Raw genomic sequence first — 20,930 nt, 5'->3', positions numbered from 1 at the left:
ATATATCATTATTAAAATTATTAAAAAATTTATGTATATTTATATTTAAATAAAAATTCAGGTGCCAATTAAGTTTACGTAAAACTGATAACTGAAAATGATTATATAAAAATTTAATTAAATCATTTAAATTATTTAATAATTCTTAATTATTAATTTTACGTGAAATTTTTTCACTTTATACTTATATCTACTTATGTATTTACGTCTAAAAGAAACCAACCAAACCCCGCCATATATTCCTATGCCGCATGTATTCACCAAAAGATACACAGACTTTTGAAAAGAAATTTTGATAACTAACATTGATGTTGTCATATTATAGTAATGACTTTATTGAATGTGTACGCACTCAAATCCTTTTCACACCTACGGATATGGCTTTGATTAAACTCTTGAGTCTTAAATCCTTATGTTTCTTTATGTTCGATCCGAGGTTCTAACATGCATCACAAAACTCATCATCAAAAGGAAACAATGTACATTCTATTTCTATACATATAAATTGATTTTCACAAATAATTTTAATCACTATATTACAAGAAATGAATTAAGCTAAGCTAATAATAAGGAATAGTTGATTCCTATTACAACAACTATATATAGCGCATTTACGAAAAAGGCAGGCAACTACTACGCAATTGTGGTGGTAGGTGTGTGTGATTTATTCAGCTTCAGTGGGTTATTATTACGATACCACATTGCAAGTTGGAACACTTCAATCCTTCACGTTTTGCTTTCACCCTTTTAATTCCCATCAACTTAATATATATTTATGGTTCTCATCATTATTAGACTCTCTAATTATTATTAATAGTTATTGTATTATGGATGATGATTATTTTGGGACTTAATATCTGGGGGTTGGTTTTATGGATACTTTTCATACTTGTGTTGTGTGTATAGAGGTGATTTCTTCTCATCAATAATCTTAACTTAAAAGATCGAGTTTTACCAAAAATCAAAATTGATTTTGCATTAAAAGCGCCCTATCATCAATTCTATGTATTAAGACTTAATTAAGATTGTGTCAATATTAATTTTCAATTTCGAGAAATAAATGGTGTGCACAAACAAGAACTTGGTAGGAATTAATCTCAACTTTGTTGATGTAGATATGTGCATGATTTTCATTTTCAGATCTGTTGGCTTTATAAAAGTACCGTTTTATTATTGTCAAATAACAACCTCAGTCTTTTGTATGGGTCAACACATTTCTCACACTTACCTACTCCATCGTTGGCGCATATGTATGTAAACATACTATTTATATGTATTTTGTATTAGTTATTGATGATTTTGATATATATATATATATATATATATATATATATATATATATATATATATATATATATATAACGAGAAAAAAGGTCAGGAGCCAATAAATTCTAACTAACATTTGATTAGGATTTGTCTTTTTTTTTTCCTGAAAAGAAAGACAAGCTCAATATATTAGGTGGAGTATACATAAGTTACAAAATAACAGCAATTCAGTTTTTATATCATTTTTAACATAGTCATCAATAACATAAATTATTTTTCACACCATTCTTTGAAGCAATAAAACAATTTAGCAACACAATTTACCGTAGTTGTAGTTTTATGCTGAAAAATGTGTTTATTTTTACATAATGAAACATTTTATATAACTGAAAAGAAACTCATTAATTATGTTTTACATTTGTCTTTTTTTATAGACATCAATTTCCAACTCTCAAAGTGTTATTTTATGAATTCTAAGATACTCCAAACACAACCCATATGAATAATTCATGTGCATCATACCTGCCAGGCAAACTTACACTAACAAACAGATGTTGTACAGATTCAACTTTTTTATTACACATAGCACAAATGTTATCATTTTGATCAATGATATCCAATCTATTCAAACGATCCTTTGTACTAACTCGGCCTACTAGCACAAACCAAGTAAACAACTCAAACCGAGGGGGCACTAATCCTTTTCAAATTCCATTTGTGAACTTGTAGCTAAGGATATCATCCACCAAAGTCTGTTCCTGCAAAATCTGCACAAATGAGCTAATAGTATAAACGCCATTTTTGTCAAATTTTCATACCACTTTATCTTGTACTCCTGTTATCAATCTCACATCATGCAGGATATCCAGCAATTGATTCAAACTGTTAGTCTTCCATTGGAAGTTCCACACTCACTCTATCCCGTCCCAAAACCTACAATCCCCAATTATGGATCATTTGTTATTTAAAACCAAGAAGAGTCTCGAAAAGGAGTCTTTCAGCTTCCCATACTGTAACCATATATCCTCCAAAATTTGGTTGATCTACCATCTCCTACTTCCATAATAAGTCCATCAATAATCTTTTGTCTGACATTTTGCTCTTTTATTTGTAGGTGACATATATCTCTCCACGGGTCTCTTTTGTCAATAACTCTTCAGTAGACAAAAGCTGTCTAGAGTTCAGATTATTGCACAAGTACACAATCTTCTTCCACAGTGGACAATTTTCTTTAGAAAATCTCCACCACCACTTGAACAATAAGGCGGTATTACGAACCATCACATCTCCCACACCTAATCCTCGTAAATTCTTCGGAGCCTGAATCATGTCCCACTTTACCACAGCCAGCCCAGGTCGACCATCATCTTTCTCCCAAAAGAACCTTCTTTGCAATAAAATTATTTTTTTCGCCATCGCAACTGGCATTTTATACAAGCTCAGATAGTAAATGGGTATGCTATTAATAACTGACTTGATGAGAACCAACTTTCCTGCTTTATTGAGTACTTTTGCTTTCCACAAGTAAATTGTTGTAACTGTTATATATCGGTTACAAGTTATAATTTAGCCATAACTACAAATACCAAAACGCCAGATATACATTTATTCTCGACTTAAAACACCATTATTCGGAGATTTGACAGTTACTATTATTTCTCAGATATAAAAAAAATGGTAAAAAGATTATTTGATTCATTGTATTCTGCAAATTAAAGCTTGTTATTACTCACTTACTTACTTGAGCGTCAGAATGCCTTTTGCAGGCCCTTACTCCTTTGTTTTCTCACCGCCAACATATATCTCATCTTGAAGAAGAAATTGCAAGCATTCACCAGTGGACGAGTTATACATTGACCAAAATCAGCAAGAACATTTGGCGCCCACCGTGAGGTTTTGAAATAAAGACCTTTTGTTTCTATAGGCCCCAAAATTTCCTTCCTTGATCATGGCTGACTTACCTCCTCTCATACCATCTGAACTTCTCCGATCCGGATGGTAACAGGGTTACAACAGGCCAATTAACGCATGGCGGAAAAAAAATTAACGGATGACAAACCAAATAGCTGAGCTAACCAATGTTCGGATTGAGCATAACAACGGTCACAATGAGCAATTAGATGATGAAGAAAATAATTCTGATCTAACACATGTTTTTGAAACTCAACAACCTGAGAAAATTCAACAAAATGATGATGAAGACGATTTAGACAACGCTGTTGTACCATTCATGGCCGACGTTATGAGCTTCAAGTTACCTAGGAACTTCACCTTACCGCTAACGTTTATTCCCTATGATGGCGTGGGAGACCCAAAAAAGCATATTAAGAAATTATGATCTATGATGATCGTTAACAGTGCTTCTGATCTTATTTTATGTCATTGCTTTTCTATTTTTTAAACAGTGCTGCACTTGACTGGTTTTTCTCTTTGCCTGTAGATTCCATTTCACGCTTTCAGGAGCTCGCCAAACAGTTCGAAAATCAATTCGCTGCATCTTCTATCTACTTGCATGACTTTGACTATTTGAACACTATTAAACAAGGACAACACGAAAGTTTAAAAGACTACATCATTCGCTTGACCAAAGTTGCAATGACTATTCCATACCTCCATCCCGAGGTGCACCAACATGCTATAAAGAGTGAATTCCACCGAAAAAAATTTCAAGAAACCATCACAGTGGTCAAACCGAAGACCTTGGCCAAATTTCGAAAAAAGGTTAAAGGTCAAATGAAAATTGAAGAGTTGCAGTAAGTTCGGAAATCCGAGAAAAATCAAAACAATAAGGAAGATGACAATGTTGGAACAACAAAAAACCTTTTCAATTAGTATCATGTTATGATTCTTATACCCAATTCAACACTTAAAAAAAAGACATCATCAAAAAAATCCTATTTTCACAAGTAATTAAAGTTCCATTGTGTATCTTTTTTTTCACAAAAACACTATGTATTTTTTCTGCTAATTATAGTATTACGCTCTTTATTTTTTTGTACTAATACTTTTGATACGATCTTATACACATATTCTACTATGTTATTAATTGAACGAAAGTCTCATTTTCTTTGTCCCAACAAATTTAAGAGCCATAACCACTCAGGTAATATCAAAATCTCTTGATAATTTTGCGATTTAAAAAAGACTCACCATAATTATAGTAAATTCTGACCAAATATCTCTCTAGCTAACACTTATTTTCTATCTAATGATCAAATATAATCAATTGGTTATTTTTAAATAATTAGTATTAAAATAATCAATTTTATTAATATATTATTAAATATTTTAATATATAAAATTTATAACCGTAAATAATTTCTTCATCAATCACCAAATTAATGTCGTCTTGATTGTAGATATGATGGAGGAATCATTTTGATTTATAATTTAAAATCGAAGTATCATTTTGATTATTTAGTTAAATTTGAAGGACTATTTTGATTATTATCTTATGCCAACTTAAAAATTAATGTGCAAGCTAAGCAAAATTTTTATTAACAACATTAACTTAATAATTAATAAAAAACCATTTTAATTTACAGTTTAAAGTTGAGGAATAATTTTAATTAATTTCAAAACTAAGGGACCATTTTAACTTTAAAGGGAAATTGTTATCTATAAACTTATTTCCTGACCTCAGAAGACTCAAGTCAATGATGGAAAAAAATCACGGTCAATAATATTTAATTTAAAGATAGGTCAAAATAAAGCTGCAAAGAAGACCGGCGGCTGTGATGATAAGCATTTTTTTCTTGTGGATAATGCATTATTTGAATCTATATATTAGTTTATATATATACTTCGTTGAATAATTATAAATATTTTATTGATATTTAAATATGATGATTGATGAATGTAGTGTTCATGCAGCAGCCTGCCATGTTAGAACAACTAACTGTATATGTTAATTAATACACAAACTATATAATAAGCTCCATTATTTGACTCGTTGACTTATTCCTCATCTTGAATTCAACCTATGAACTTTCTCCCATACTTTGTTGGAGGCCAAGACTCAACTATCATTAAGGACTTAATTACGTTATATTTAATAATTAATTTGATGCAAATAACATAATGTGGTTGTATTTCCATGTGCTACAGCCTTAATGTGAGATTCTGATCTGTTGGTTGTTTTCGAACCCATCCATCATTATTTAAAATTTCATATATACTTTTATAGTTTTTTTTTTCAGTACTAATTTAGAAACTATACATATGCAATGTATGTGTTATTCTAATTAATCACAATTCAGAAGTGTATATAGTTTTAATATTTCATCCTGATCAAGTTCAATTCATCATGTCACGTTCATTTGTGATTTGCAGCCCCCTAATCTGTCGTTATGTAATTAACTGATCTTTTTTGCTTTCTGTGACTAGAAATAATATATTCGGGAGTTTAAATCTATAAAATTGTATAGTCAATTTTAAAATCTCTAGAATAGTATTAAGTAAAACACCAATATTATCTGGTAATTAATTCGTTAATCTGTTTAAATAAGTGTTAAGTAAGTGTTAGGATTCAAATTATATATGTAATAATTTATTGGCTATTAATAAACTTTTAAATAGAATATAAAGCTTTAATCTGTAATAAATTAATTTTTAGCATCGTTGAATTAAAAAATACTGTAAAAAATAAAAAAATATTTAACGAAAAAAACTACGTTTTTTTTATTCAAGCTAGGGGCATTTAGAAAAAAAAAAGAAAAGAAAAAAAGTTTAAAGAAAAATATGGAAAACCTGTATCGATATTTTCACTATTGTAAGTGATGGATATGAGTGAGTTTACGTGGAAACTCAGTTGCTTTCCGTTACCCATGCGAACAACGTGGAATGTCACTCGGTGGTTGCAATTATTTATTTCATTCATTAATTTATAAAACTGCATTGATATATACATTAAAATTAATAATTAAAATTAATTATTAATATAAAATATATATTATTTAATTTATTTTTAATATATTTTTTATTTATTTATGATTAATTTTAGTATATATTTATCGTAATTGTTGAAAAATATGTAAAGTTATATGTCCTTTTTCGTGTAATTAGGTGTCGTTTTCCCAAGCCGTCACTAAATACTACAAATTGTTAGATTTTGTCTTCATTGAAAACATTTAACTCTGCGTTCAAACGGGGTGGCTTAGTGGCTATTGCTTCTCTCAATAAAGAAAGTTTTAATCAAACCCCAAATTTCCTCATTGCAAGTGGTAAATGTATAATAATAATAATAGACACAAGTACTACTCTTTTAAAAATATATTTACCAAAGATTTTTGATGTAACGTTGTTTCTTGCACTTGCCCTCTCGGTTTGTATATATCTCTGAAGAAACTAGAATACAAATTTCCAAGAAGCTCCTAACATTTACTCGGTCAACTGCACTTTCCAATACATTGTAAAGCTTAAAGCTTCAATCCAAAACAAATTTCATACTAAAATATATGATCCCAATATGGTCATGTGGTATGTATATATGTCTAGTTTTAATTGAATTCAGAAAAATATAGAAAGTCAAGTGTCGCTAATTATGTCTGACATTCAATGTATACGACTAATATTGGTGCTATTCAACGTATATATCCTTAGTAACTACTATATAATTGAATAATAATAATGATTTTCTCTATATAGTAACATATTTAATTTTCATCAGTCTATAAAATAACAATTGTGCACAAAAGAATAACTAAGGAAAGAATGTCGGAGCAAAAAATACTAGTAGAAATGAAATTAACAGTTAAAACGCATATTAAGAATATTATTGAAAGATTAAAATATTGTTTTAATAATTAATAAAACCGTAGATCTAAAGCAGCCATAATAAAAGGAATAAGAGTAATAATAGATAATTAAAGAAGTAGTAGCCAGCTAAGTAGTAGTAATGTGTGTAAATAAAAAATAAGAGAATTACATACAATGTAGTTGGTGCTTTCACCAACTACTACGCTCCAATGTTGTTCCACTAGGCAGGCAAGCCCAGCTACCAGAGGAGAGAGAGCCTCCACAAAACATAAAAAACAAGACGCCACGTGTCACAATCTAAAACCGTCCATTAGTCTCCCACCAACCCCCTCCCTCCTTGCCACCCCTTATGCTCACCTACCAAACACACCAACGCATCAGATTTCCCTTCTCCCCCTTTATATAATAACCCCTCTCTCTTCCAACCCCTCTCAGGAAATCATTTCCACTTCATTTCATTTCATTTCCATTTGCATTTCATTTGGTTTCCTCTCTTCACTTCCCCGTAACCGACTAACAACCTCTTCAGATCCGTTTCCCCATCACTACTAACTAACATGGACACTCACGTGAATGGTGATGCCACCTTCTGTTTGAGCGCCAACGGTCAGGTGCCACGTCACGACCCATTGAACTGGGGCGTCGCAGCCCAGGCTTTGGAGGGGAGCCACTTGGACGAGGTCAAGAGGATGGTCGCCGAGTACCGGAAGCCGACAGTTAAGCTTGGCGGCGAGACTTTGACTATATCTCAGGTGGCCGCCATTGCTGCCAAGGACCAAGGTGTCGCCGTCCAGCTCTCCGAGGAGTCCAGACCTGGGGTTAAGGCTAGTAGTGACTGGGTTATGAATAGCATGAACAATGGTACGGACAGCTATGGTGTCACCACCGGCTTTGGTGCCACTTCTCACCGGAGAACCAAACAGGGCGGTGCCTTGCAGAAAGAGCTCATTAGGTACGTATAATTAGTTAATTACTCTTTATTATATTATTCTTAATTATTATTGTTAGATTCGTTACAGATTTAACTCTAACATATATACGTAATATTAATCTCTTTAATTATAAAAAGAACAATGTCTTTCCATATTAAAAAAAGTAGCTAGACATCAGGAGAAATCTATCTATAATAATAATAAATTAATAATAATGCCGAGTTAAATAGTGTCGGTAATGAGTAAAAATAAGTTCAATAATTCAATTAAAAAATTTTCGTTAAGAATATAATTTAGAATTTATTATAAAATAAAATAATATTAATAAAATTAATCAAACATGAATCGAATGAATTATATTTTTTTATTAATTTTATTAAATTCTCTATTTTGTTTCCCTTACAGTGTCTTTTATGTATCATACATTTTTTGTTTGATGTCTAAAAATAGTTAGGAATGAATTATGCTATAACTTTTACGCCTTATTATTGTAGTGAGATTCTAATTTCAATACGAGCCACTAATATATTATATGTATCTTTTTCTTTATCCCGCACAAAATTAGTAATATCATGAAATAAAGCATTTTCGGACATTCTCAAGTTAACCACTTTAAGTATCTATAATTGCCACGACACACCGCACCGCGATGCTGTCGCAATTCATGAATAATTGAATATACGTGACATCCTAGTAGAATCTGTTTTTTATAAACGATAATAAAGATCTATGACATAATTAATTCACATGGTGCGTAAATCTTTTTACTGTTTATGTCATCCGTACATTCTCATAATTAACAATTGATGTTAATAATTAGCTGGTTTATAATAGTTATTAGAAGTAGTAGCAAGTTTTATTCTTTAACCATTTTTACCAGTAATAATAAATGCCATAATGTAAACGTGGTTATTATTTATCATAAGATACAGTAGTATATTTTGGCAAACATGTGAAACATGACCTATCAAATTTACTGTTTTTGTTAGATGGTAAATAGTAATGGATCCCTAAAACTGAACAAGTATTGTAGGGAACACGAGGTACCCGTGGAACAAACAACAAAAGGATTATTTTTTGATAAATCATAAGCATGTTGGGGACCCTAGGGTAGATAGATGTCCACATCATATCCGGTACTGCCAGTTCTTACACTTATAATTATTGGATTTGGTGTCCAAGCCCTAAATTTAACCAGTCAACGTGGTGAGTTGATTAAAGTCGAGAGTTATAATTAATTATTCACCAAAAATAAAAAAAGTTCCGTTTGGTATTTAATATTAAATATATATAGTTTGAAAAATTGTTAGGTGAAACACGAGCGTTGCACGTGACATGGAGTTAGGTGGGTGCATAGTCTTCTATAGTTACTAACTTTTCTTAGTGCTAACTCCTAACTCCTTTGGCTAACTCGCTAGTCACCATCTTTGACTTGGTGATTCCTCATTTTCTAAGTTACTTTCCATTTTATTTTAAAACTTGACGGCTCTAAAATAGTACTCTAATTGACTATTGACTATTCCCCACCTAACTGCTAACTATACTTGTGTTATTGAATTAAAATTTACCTATGATTCATTGTTGATTAGGAATAATTAAATTACATAAAAGATTTCTCTAATCCTTAGTTCTTTTTTCTTCTTTCAGGTTCTTAAATGCTGGAATATTTGGCAATGGAACAGAGACAAATTGCACATTGCCACACACAGCTACTAGAGCAGCAATGCTAGTGAGGATCAACACACTCCTCCAAGGCTACTCAGGAATCAGATTTGAGATCTTGGAAGCCATAACCAAGCTTCTGAACAACAACATTACACCATGTTTGCCACTTAGGGGAACAATCACAGCCTCTGGTGACCTTGTTCCATTATCATACATTGCTGGTTTGTTAACTGGCAGACCAAATTCAAAGGCTGTTGGACCCAATGGAGAGATCCTTAATGCAAAAGAAGCATTCCAAGTGGCCGGAATCGGATCCGAGTTCTTCGAGTTGCAACCTAAAGAAGGCCTTGCACTGGTGAATGGCACTGCTGTTGGTTCCGGACTAGCCTCAATTGTCCTATTTGAGGCCAATATCCTAGCTGTCCTGTCGGAGGTTCTTTCGGCCATATTTGCGGAGGTGATGCAGGGGAAGCCAGAGTTCACTGACCATTTGACACACAAATTGAAGCAGCATCCTGGACAAATTGAGGCTGCAGCCATAATGGAACACATTTTGGATGGTAGCTCATATGTCAAAGCCGCCAAGAAGTTGCACGAGATTGATCCGTTGCAAAAGCCTAAACAGGACAGATATGCACTTAGGACTTCACCTCAATGGCTTGGCCCTTTGATTGAAGTGATTAGATTCTCAACCAAATCAATTGAGAGGGAAATTAACTCTGTTAACGACAACCCTTTGATTGATGTGTCAAGGAACAAGGCTTTGCATGGTGGTAACTTTCAAGGTACTCCAATTGGTGTGTCTATGGATAACACAAGATTGGCCATTGCATCAATTGGGAAACTCATGTTTGCTCAGTTCTCTGAGCTTGTCAATGATTTCTACAACAATGGCTTGCCTTCAAATCTAAGTGCTAGTAGGAACCCCAGCTTGGATTATGGCTTCAAGGGAACTGAAATCGCCATGGCCTCTTACTGTTCCGAACTGCAATATCTTGCAAACCCGGTGACTAGCCATGTCCAGAGTGCTGAGCAGCATAACCAAGATGTGAACTCTCTTGGTTTGATTTCAGCTAGGAAAACAAATGAAGCTGTTGAGATTCTCAAACTTATGTCATCGACCTTCTTGATTGCACTTTGCCAAGCCATTGATTTGAGGCATCTGGAGGAGAATTTGAAGAACACCGTGAAGAACACTGTGAGCCAAGTTGCCAAGAGGACACTAACCACCGGCATCAACGGCGAACTCCACCCATCAAGATTCTGTGAGAAGGATCTTCTCAAGGTTGTTGATAGGGAGTACTGTTTTGCATACATTGATGATCCTTGCAGTGCTACATACCCTTTGATGCAGAAGCTAAGGCAAGTTTTGGTGGAACATGCACTTGCAAATGCTGAAACCGAGAAGAATGTGAACACCTCAATCTTCCAGAAAATTACAACCTTTGAGGAAGAATTGCAGACCCTTTTGCCTAAAGAAGTTGAGGGTGCAAGAATTGCATATGAGAATGGACAAAGTGCGTTACCGAACAAGATCAAGGAATGCAGGTCCTATCCATTGTACAAGTTTGTGAGGGAGGAGTTGGGGACTGAGATGCTAACTGGTGAGAAGGTTAGGTCACCTGGTGAAGAATGTGACAAATTGTTCACGGCAATGTGCCAAGGGAAGATCATTGATCCTCTTCTTGAGTGCATTTCTGAGTGGAATGGTGCTCCTCTTCCTTTATGTTAGGTTTAAAGTTTGGTTTCATCTTTTTCTTTCTGTGTTTGTATTTTTTATTATATTGCTAAGAATTTGGTTTGTTTGTTAAGCATGTGGGAAATCAGATGCAGAGATTTGTTAAGCATTAAGAGTGAGTGTGATTAATGATGTAATAGATCAGAATCTCTCATTTGTTTGCCATTGCTTTTTGGGCACAGATACAATACCCAGCCTTCTATGTAAAGGAAGTTCTTTCACTTAAATAATGCTTCTAAATTTTCATTCTTTGTGTGTTATAATCTTTTAACTAATTGTCTTTTAACTTTGCTACGAATCATTATTAGTAGCGAGTTTCAATGGGAATTGTCAAATGCCTCTTTGATGCCGGAGATGACAATTCAGCCAATTTCAGACTATTAATTTCGAGAATAAAGGAAAGACCAAAAGAATATGTCAAATGTTAATGGAAGTGTATTAAGAAAACTATTGCTTTCTTCAGTTATTAGAATTAAAAAATCACAAATTATTGCCTTAAAAGAACACTATTAGAAGAAGCAAAAGAATATATATGGACCAACTCATTCTCCAGATTTTCCTGATTATTATACTTGTGTAAAAACTTGGTATACTAACATAACATGTTATATATATAAGATTAGGTGAAAAACTCAGATAAAGTCGACTTCATGTCAAGTTGATATATGTCAAGTTGATATCTGAGAGCCGTTAGATAAAAATTTAGTCAAATCAATCAAATTATCTAATGGCTCTCAGGTATCAACTTTACGTGAAGTCGACTATATCTGAGTTTCACTATAAGATTAACCAACTTTTATGTTGTTTTATTGACAAACGCCACAAAAAAGAAAATAATAAAACAAAAAGTATATTTATTAGAAGTTTAAAACTTAGAAGTATAACGGAAAAAACTGCAAATAACTAATAAATATATTTGATTGTAATTGTGCTGCGTAAGAATCAATCCATCAAACAGAGTGTGTGTCGCCGTCAACTATGGCTTCTTCTTGCATTCACCTCCTCAAACGAACCCTCCGAAGCGCCCACCTCCCATCAAACCCTACCACCCCAGTCGCCAGATTCTTCTCCTTCGCTTCTTCCACTCCGATCCGCGCCACTCTCTTCCCCGGCGACGGTATTGGCCCCGAGATCGCCGAATCCGTCAAAAAGGTTTTTCCTTCACCTTCTATTCTCTTCGATACGCCATTTATTTATTTTCAATTTTTCTTTTGCTTATTTGATTTTCTTTTTGGCATCGGTGCATGGTTTGAGTAAAGATCTCTCCTTTTTTACTACTGATTGTTTACCTCTTGTGATTAATATTTTCAGCTGAATTTTCCTGTTTTACGTAACATAAATTTATGAAAGTAAAATTAAGATGATTCGTAAGATATGCTCTTTAATTCCGTAACTTTGATTTGATTTATGTAAATTTAGATTTACGGTTCACTACGTCATGCTCATGCAAGTATATATTTATTTCGTTACTTAATGTTTTTGAAAGCATAATTTGCGTATGGAAATGAAGTAATGGAACTATGCTTATGTGTTTGATACTATGCGTATGTGTTTTTACTCATTTCCAGAGTTATAGTTAACATGTCATAACTTTTCGTTGGAGTTAAACGGATCCTTTATTAACAATCCCAACTCTCAAGTTTCGTATGCTGCAAAAATATGACTCTTGTAGTATGGTATATTAATAGAAAGAGACTTGTGTTGAATCAATGTAATGCTTTGTAAACTCTTACAGTTTCAATGATTAGATATTCAAGGAAGCTGAGGTGCCCATAGAATGGGAAGAGCACTATGTGGGAACTGAAATTGATCCGAGAACCCAGAGCTTTCTGACATGGGAAAGTTTGGAATCAGTTCGGCAAAATCGGGTTGGCTTGAAAGGGCCAATGGCCACCCCTATTGGAAAAGGGCATCGTTCATTGAACCTTACACTAAGAAAAGAACTGAATTTGTATGCAAATGTTCGACCCTGCTACAGCCTGCCTGGCTACAAAACTCGGTATGATAATGTAAACCTTATCACCATCCGTGAAAATACTGAAGGAGAGTATAGCGGTCTTGAGCATCAGGCAAGTTTCACACTTTCACAAATTTTGATGTTGGATGCTATGAACCAAGTTCTGATTAATATATCTTTTAGTTTTTTTGTGTAACAGGTTGTGAGAGGTGTAGTAGAAAGTCTCAAAATTATTACACGCCAAGCAAGTTTAAGGGTGGCTGAGTATGCTTTTCACTATGCCAAGGTACATGGAAGAGAGAGAGTGTCTGCTATTCACAAGGCCAACATTATGCAGAAGACTGATGGTCTTTTCCTCAAGGTCCAACAATACATACAAATACCTATAAGTGTTAATCTCAAGATTTATTTGTGATCCCTACCTAACAGTGACCTTGTATTTGGAAACTTGTTCTAGTGCTGTCGTGAGGTTGCGGAGAAGTATCCTGAGATAAAATATGAGGAAGTTGTCATTGACAATTGCTGCATGATGGTATATCTGTGAACTTGGATGTAGGATACCACTGTATATGGAAATTCTTTTAGTATTATAAAGGGAATGACATATGTTCTATTTTACCATCTACAGCTTGTGAAGAATCCTGCTCTTTTTGATGTATTGGTGATGCCTAACCTTTATGGTGATATTATCAGTGACCTTTGTGCTGGCTTGGTTGGGGGATTGGGCTTGACACCAAGGTATAACTTTTTGCAGTTTAGTCAACAAAATCAAGAAGTTACAATCTTATCATCTGACCTTATTTTATGCCTTTTTCAGCTGCAACATTGGTGAAGGAGGTATTGCACTTGCTGAGGCTGTACATGGTTCAGCACCTGATATTGCTGGAAAGGTAAGGTTGTGTAGAAATGAAACTTGGCTTGGCTTATGAGAGTAAGGTTGCATAGATATGAAACTTGACACAGGGTGGCAGGCAGGGTCACCCTCATTTGAGGGTTATATAATATATACTGTTGCTTGCTTATATTTTCCTTTGGATTTGTGCAGAATTTGGCAAATCCAACTGCTTTACTGCTAAGTGGTGTTTCAATGTTGCGCCATTTGGATCTCCATGACAAAGCGGATCAAATTCAAAATGCCATCCTCACCACAATTGCAGAAGGGAAGTACAGAACCGCTGATCTTGGTGGCAAAGCAAAGACAACTGAGTTCACCAATGCAATTATTGATCATCTCTAAATTATGCTTTTGAGTCAGCAAGTAATTGCTGACAATGATTTTGTTTTCTGTTAATGACTTAATGTTCATCCCCCCTCCCCTTCTCTTTTCCAGAGGAATAGGACCTCAGCATAATGGAAAACTCATCTAAATGTGTGACCTTGAAACCAAAGACATGGAGTGAGCAGCCTCCATGCAGTCTTATGGCCTTTGACAGGGGACAAGTCTCTAACACTTCTAACATGCACTTTGATTGAAAACCTTCCTTACTCCATTCTAGTATTCTTGTTAATGATCTAGCTAAATAAAAGTACCATACAATGTTTCGTTCATTCATAGTCGTCAATTTTCTTGTCTGTGCCGGTTATTTGCTTAGTAACTTATTCGAAATTTGCTTGATTCAATCACTACTATCTATATATACACTTTGTATTTTATTTCTTATTGGTTCAGGATATATACACGTTGTCTAAATCATGATTTGAAGATATCAAATTTGGGAAACAAACACACAAGTTTTTGTTCCTGTTGGAAGTACATAGATCATTATTCATTGGTCATTGGCTAGGTAACTAAGGTCAGACAATACCATTCATCCAATTAGCCTCCAACAACCACGTAGTGTCAAGGGTTTATTGGAATTTTGCTAGTGCTTGTCAAATATGATGACATTAATAAACTACAGATGGAAGCAATGTTATGGTCTATGGATCGGGGACCAATAATATCCTAATCTAATGAAGCGAAGCTCCAATACAAACCATATAAGGTTTTGGTAAAGGGCAAAATTGGAAACATGCAGCGCAAAAGTAAACAAATTTTGTCTCCATCAAGTATCCAAAGTATCATCGAATATAAATCAATATTAGCTATCTAAGTTGATATAACAAAAGGGAAAAAAACACACGGTTGTTGGAGAAGATTATATCTAGAAGAAAAATATTTCCTATGCTTAGTTTGTTTTGTGTAAATAAATTGATATATACTACTTTACTAATAGATAATTACAGTGTAACTTTCACATTTTATCAACAATAAAATAGAGGGCTGTTAATTCTTTCTTTTTTTGTCTAAGCTTGGTGACACTATATTCCTTGCCCGGAAAAAAAATGTCTGGGGTTGGTGTGGATTTTTCACTATCAATCAATGTTATATATAATAATAATTTGACTTTTATTTTCTTAATAATAAATTATACATATAAAAGTATTATGTGTATATTTAAAATCCATTATTATTTATTTATGTATATATATATGTTTTTGTATATATTTATATTTAAAATATATTTTATTTAAATAACTAGTTTTATAGATGATTTTCGTATATAAGGAGATAGTCAATATAATAATTTTTTAAATTATTTCAAAATAGAAAAATGGTGACCGACAAGTTAGGGTAGCTTTGTGGAATTGTGGTATGGCCGTATGGCAACGAATGCCAAACATTTATGGAGTTGGAGCTGAAATGGGACCCACCTGGGTTGGTGGATTCTCAGATCTCACCAGTTACTGCCTATTGGTGAAACAGGGTAGTTGAAAGCGCACACACTGCATTCAATTACAAAAAACACCCCCATTAGCAATTGGTGAAGGGTATATTATCTAACCAACCTATGTATACATATCATATCTTATTCACTTAATGATGTAAGAAAAAAGATTTTAAATGAAATGGATGAAGGTAAATTATTTATTTAATAAGTAAAGTATTTTTCATAAATGTGAATAATAGAATTAATTAATAAGTAAATAACAGAAAAGAATCTGAAAGCGCCTATAAAGCGTGAGCTAGATCTGCATCTCACTCTCTAACTCACTCACTCCTTTCATTTCATTGCTTTCTCTCACTGCGTTTCGATTCAATGGCGTCTCAGTCGTGCGATGGCATTCTCCTCGGAATGGGAAATCCTCTCCTCGACATCTCCGCCGTCGTCGACGACGAGTTCTTGCAGAAGTAAGCATAATCTCCTCTTCCTTCTCTCTCTTTCTTTCTGCGTATCTTATCAAGTGTAGCTCTGAGCTTAGAAGTAGTAATTATAGAGTGATGACGAAAAGTATAGTAGAGTTTTTTGTTTCCGAATGATCGATTCGTAAGTCGTTGTTGAGAAGATTCAGATCTCGCGGTTTTGTGTGTTTGGCGCAGGTATGATATAAAGTTGAACAATGCTATTTTGGCAGAGGACAAGCACAAATCCATGTAAGACTACTATACACAGTTACTACTTTCCAACAATATGCTTTACTAATTGCTACTTCGTTTTCATTTATGCCTGAAATCAATCTCTTCAAAAACATGCTAATTTTTGTTCCATTTCTCTGCCTTCTTTTATTATTATCTTTAGTTTTAGATATAGAACAATTACTTCTCTGTTACTTGCTAAATGGCTAAGCTCGTTAGCTTTTTTTAAAAGCAAACCGGGAGCTGAAAACCGAGTTGTTTTCATTTTAAAATGAAAGGGAAGGGAGTTCATTTCATTTCAAACAATAATGATGACTATGAATTGCATTCATTTCAAGGAACTGGAATCAATAAGCTGTTAACTTCTGATTTTGGCTGCTGCATCTGACTACTATCTTAGATTAACTTTTTATTACTATTAAATTAAAGGAATTATAATATAGAAGTGAAAATCCATATGAATCCTTGATGAGCTTCATAGCATGGATTGTAGGGAAAAATTGCTGTGCCCATTTATTATCCACTGCTTCTTTTCTGGCAATCCTGTTTTCTATGTATATAATAAATTTTATTATTAAGGTGAATCTCACGTTTTAGGTGTGTTAGATACTCTGTTTCTTCTGATAAGTATCGTTAAATACTCATTGTTGGAATTTCTCTTTTAAGCTATGAACTTGACGTAGTAATTAGAATTGGACATTCAACTTACATTTATAGAAGAATTATCATTAGGTGTTAATGTCACTACCCAAGCTCTTTTGTTTTTTGTTTTGTAAGTTGCTACGCTTTGGTTTTAGGCAATTTAGTAAGTGGACAAGATTTTTTTTTTTAAAATTAATATGACTAAACCATCATTTCAGGTATGACGAAATGACCAACAAATTTAATGTGGAGTTTATTGCTGGAGGTAATACATCAGATCTAGCTTATTGCTTTACTATTAATTTGTAATATCATGATTCACGAACATGCTGGCTAAAGAAGGAGAAAGGAAAGAACAGAAAAAGCGGATGTCAATATTTCATAATAATGATTCTATGATTTTCTTGTTGGCTGGCAGGTGCTACTCAGAATTCAATCAAGGTTGCTCAGGTCTGTACTTTATCTTTATTGTTAGTAAATCCCAATATTGAATTGTTGTGATCAAAATAACTCACCCTGTATTGCTGCTTACAGTGGATGCTTCAAAAACCTGGTGCAACAAGTTATATGGGTTGCATAGGAAAGGACAAGTATGGGGAGGAGATGAAGAAGAACTCAACAGCTGCTGGTGTAAATGTAAGTATAATCTTGTTATTCATCTTCTCCTTTCCTTGCCATTTGTTTCTCTGCACTGATAAACATAAAAATCGATTCTGAAATCAACTTGTTCATTAAATGATCAGGTTCACTATTATGAAGACGAAAATACACCTACAGGAACTTGTGCTGTTTGTGTAGTTGGTGGTGAAAGGTTTGGCAGTCAGATTTTCCTTAAGTTCTTTCTTGTTTTAGTTTTGGCATAACCCAAACTGTTTATGTTTGATTATTGTTCTCATTATCTATTTTTATTTTCTGCTTTCTTATTTTTAAGATTCCATGAAGAAAATAGTAACAATAGAAAATGAAAACAGGAAACAAGGTTTTCGTGTTTTCATTTTTTTCTTCTCAAAGTTATCAAAACAAATGAAAAGAAACGAACAGAAAATGCCACTCAGGAATCAAAGAGTTATACACTTTATGCTGTTTTTGCAAGACAATTATCTGAAGCTTTCTATTGATTGCTTCTAAATATAGGTCACTTGTTGCCAACTTAGCAGCTGCTAATTGCTACAAGTCTGAGCATTTGAAAAGACCAGAAAATTGGGCATTAGGTACCCAGTTTATTTGTTTGGACCCCTTTATGTCTCTATATCTGAATAGTCCTGAGACTGACATTTGTTATTGTTCATGTTTTGTATGTAAACAGTTGAAAAAGCCAAGTATTACTACATTGCTGGCTTTTTCCTAACTGTATCTCCAGATTCCATTCAATTAGTTGCTGAACATGCTGCTGCAAATAACAAGGTATGATACGGATAGAATGTGGTATTTCCTTTTGATTAATGATATAAGCCTCTGAATGTTGTGCTTAAAACTTCTAATTCAAAAATTTCACTTGCCATAGCATGAATTGTAATTTACACCATATCTAAGGACCACCGAATAGATGAGTGAGATTTTATATTGGGAGGATTCTTTTGTGCACTAGTTAGGAGAATTTATCATTGATCATTCTTTTTACTACCATTTTTTTGTTGTTGTATGCAGGTCTTCACCATGAACCTTTCAGCCCCCTTTATCTGTGAGTTCTTCAGGGATCCACAGGAGAAAGCCCTGCCGTAAGGATCTTATCTAAATGTAACTGAATTGAATCTTACAAATTGATATTAAGAAGTCTCATTTTGGGGATACAGGTATGTGGACATTGTTTTTGGAAATGAGACGGAAGCGAGAACATTTTCCAAAGTTCATGGCTGGGAGGTAATTTTGACTTGTCCGAGCTCAAGAATATTGCAATTTTGGTTTTAAATTTATCTTCATATTTTGACTACTCTTCTCTTTACCAGACTGACAATGTTGAGGAGATAGCTAAAAAGATTTGTGAGTGGCCAAAGGTAACAGCAAGAAAAAGAATAGCCGTTATCACACAAGGTGCAGACCCTGTGTGTGTTGCTGAGGATGGGAAGGTGCAACTGTTCCCTGTGATCCTATTGCCCAAGGAGAAACTCGTTGACACTAATGGAGCAGGTATATCCCTTTTGCTTTTAGTAGATGAATATAGAACAAAGTCATATGTGCAACTGAATTTTTAACACTAAAAGAAATTGAGTTTGGTTTTGGTATACTTCAACCGATAATCAAGCATATGTGACATTGAATGCTTAGAATTTTAATAGGCATTTGATAAAGTGATCTACTCCTGGTCATAAAATGTGTGTTGTCCATGGTTTATCAACATGATTATATGATGATACGTTTTCAATTATTTTTAATGTGGTTGTAGGAGATGCATTTGTTGGAGGATTCCTTTCACAATTGGTTCAGGAGAAGCCAATCTCAGAATGTGTAAGAGCTGGTTGCTATGCAGCAAATGTGATCATCCAAAGGTCCGGCTGCACTTACCCAGAGAAGCCCGATTTTCAATGATTCTGTTGCCGCCATCAAGTTTTGATTATTTTGAGGATTTTATTACAATTCGATTATGGTACTCTTAACTGGTATGGGATTTTTTAATCCCCCAGCAAAGGGAAAATACGTGAAGTTCAACAGGGAGACATTATATTGATATATTTGAGTCCTCATTATTGTTGTCATGTCCTTTTTGGGTTGGTTACATGTTATCTGTTAGATACGTAACAAGGTGTTTGCACTTAATAATTGTGATTGCTTACAAGGAACCGTCGCAACTTCGCCTATGATCTTGGGAGAAGTTTCGTAGGTGCCTTGAATTTTCGGGACTCGACCACTTTGGTTCATGTCTTCATGATTATATGTATTCAATGATATAATATTTTCTATGGATATTCTGTTCTTGCATTTTAGATACGAATTTTCAAGTAAAAGAAAAAAGGGAGGAAATAAACACTGCCTTTAGTTGTAGATTTACAAATGGTCTAGCCTTTTGCCGTGGCTTAAATGGTAAGGAAGGATTTAACCGAACGATAGTTAAAAATTGACAGTAATTAAAGGAAAACAAGACAATCTTACATGGGGAAAAATCTACGAGCATTATATTATACGTCCAAAATTTTCACAGGTAGCATAGACAAAGGCACTTTGAAGTTAACTTATTTCTAAAGCAAGGATGTTAAATATCACGTTCAGTATCATTTTCCTTGAAAGCTTTACGCTCAATCTTTCACCCAAGAGAACCCTGTTTATATCTTTTTTTTTTTAAATTTGTCGCGGATCTAAACTCCGTTTAAAAATTTGTTATTGGTCAATGAGTTATTACATGCACATATACTTTTTTAAACGGATGAATGAGTTTATTATCCGACCATCTCAAGTTGGTTCTTAAACTGTATCTAAATCTACTTTCTAAAACACTTTTTAAGAATATATGTTAAATATCTAGTTATTTTTGCTATATTTTATTTTTTTTCTTATTTATCGTTCATATAGATCAAAATTATTTTTGTTAGTTTAGTGGTTTATCGTTTACCCATAATCTAATTAATACTTAAGGCCTCTTTC

At 33.7% G+C, this 20,930-nt stretch overlaps 3 protein-coding genes across 4 annotated transcripts; all 3 read left to right on the top strand.

Moving 5' to 3' along the window:
* The first annotated feature begins 6,969 nt into the window (after positions 1-6,969).
* Positions 6,970-11,604, top strand: LOC112728963 (phenylalanine ammonia-lyase). The gene is made up of 2 exons (XM_025779330.3): positions 6,970-7,975; positions 9,603-11,604. Exons 1-2 carry the CDS (start codon positions 7,581-7,583, stop codon positions 11,350-11,352), a joined length of 2,145 nt encoding a protein of 714 aa, XP_025635115.1. The 5' UTR covers positions 6,970-7,580; the 3' UTR covers positions 11,353-11,604.
* Positions 11,605-11,969: 365 nt separating this feature from the next.
* On the top strand, positions 11,970-14,863 carry LOC112728964 (isocitrate dehydrogenase [NAD] catalytic subunit 5, mitochondrial). 2 transcript variants are annotated; one of them, XM_025779331.3, is made up of 7 exons: positions 11,970-12,510; positions 13,107-13,427; positions 13,515-13,676; positions 13,773-13,847; positions 13,944-14,053; positions 14,133-14,205; positions 14,361-14,863. In XM_025779331.3, exons 1-7 carry the CDS (start codon positions 12,337-12,339, stop codon positions 14,550-14,552), a joined length of 1,107 nt encoding a protein of 368 aa, XP_025635116.1. In that variant the 5' UTR covers positions 11,970-12,336; the 3' UTR covers positions 14,553-14,863. The 2 variants fall into 2 exon arrangements, with proteins under 2 accessions (XP_025635116.1, XP_025635117.1); XM_025779332.3 differs by having other exon boundaries at positions 12,239-12,510; positions 13,094-13,427.
* A 1,296-nt stretch (positions 14,864-16,159) lies between these two features.
* On the top strand, positions 16,160-20,255 carry LOC112728962 (adenosine kinase 2-like). The gene is made up of 12 exons (XM_025779329.3): positions 16,160-16,487; positions 16,677-16,730; positions 17,573-17,619; positions 17,773-17,804; positions 17,889-17,990; positions 18,098-18,165; positions 18,489-18,565; positions 18,661-18,758; positions 19,002-19,072; positions 19,148-19,214; positions 19,301-19,481; positions 19,738-20,255. Exons 1-12 carry the CDS (start codon positions 16,396-16,398, stop codon positions 19,878-19,880), a joined length of 1,032 nt encoding a protein of 343 aa, XP_025635114.1. The 5' UTR covers positions 16,160-16,395; the 3' UTR covers positions 19,881-20,255.
* Positions 20,256-20,930: the final 675 nt, after the last annotated feature.

Source organism: Arachis hypogaea, chromosome 12 (genome assembly GCF_003086295.3).
Source record: "Arachis hypogaea cultivar Tifrunner chromosome 12, arahy.Tifrunner.gnm2.J5K5, whole genome shotgun sequence".
Lineage (NCBI taxonomy): Eukaryota > Viridiplantae > Streptophyta > Magnoliopsida > Fabales > Fabaceae > Arachis > Arachis hypogaea.
This window is presented reverse-complemented; position numbering and strand designations above follow the sequence as displayed.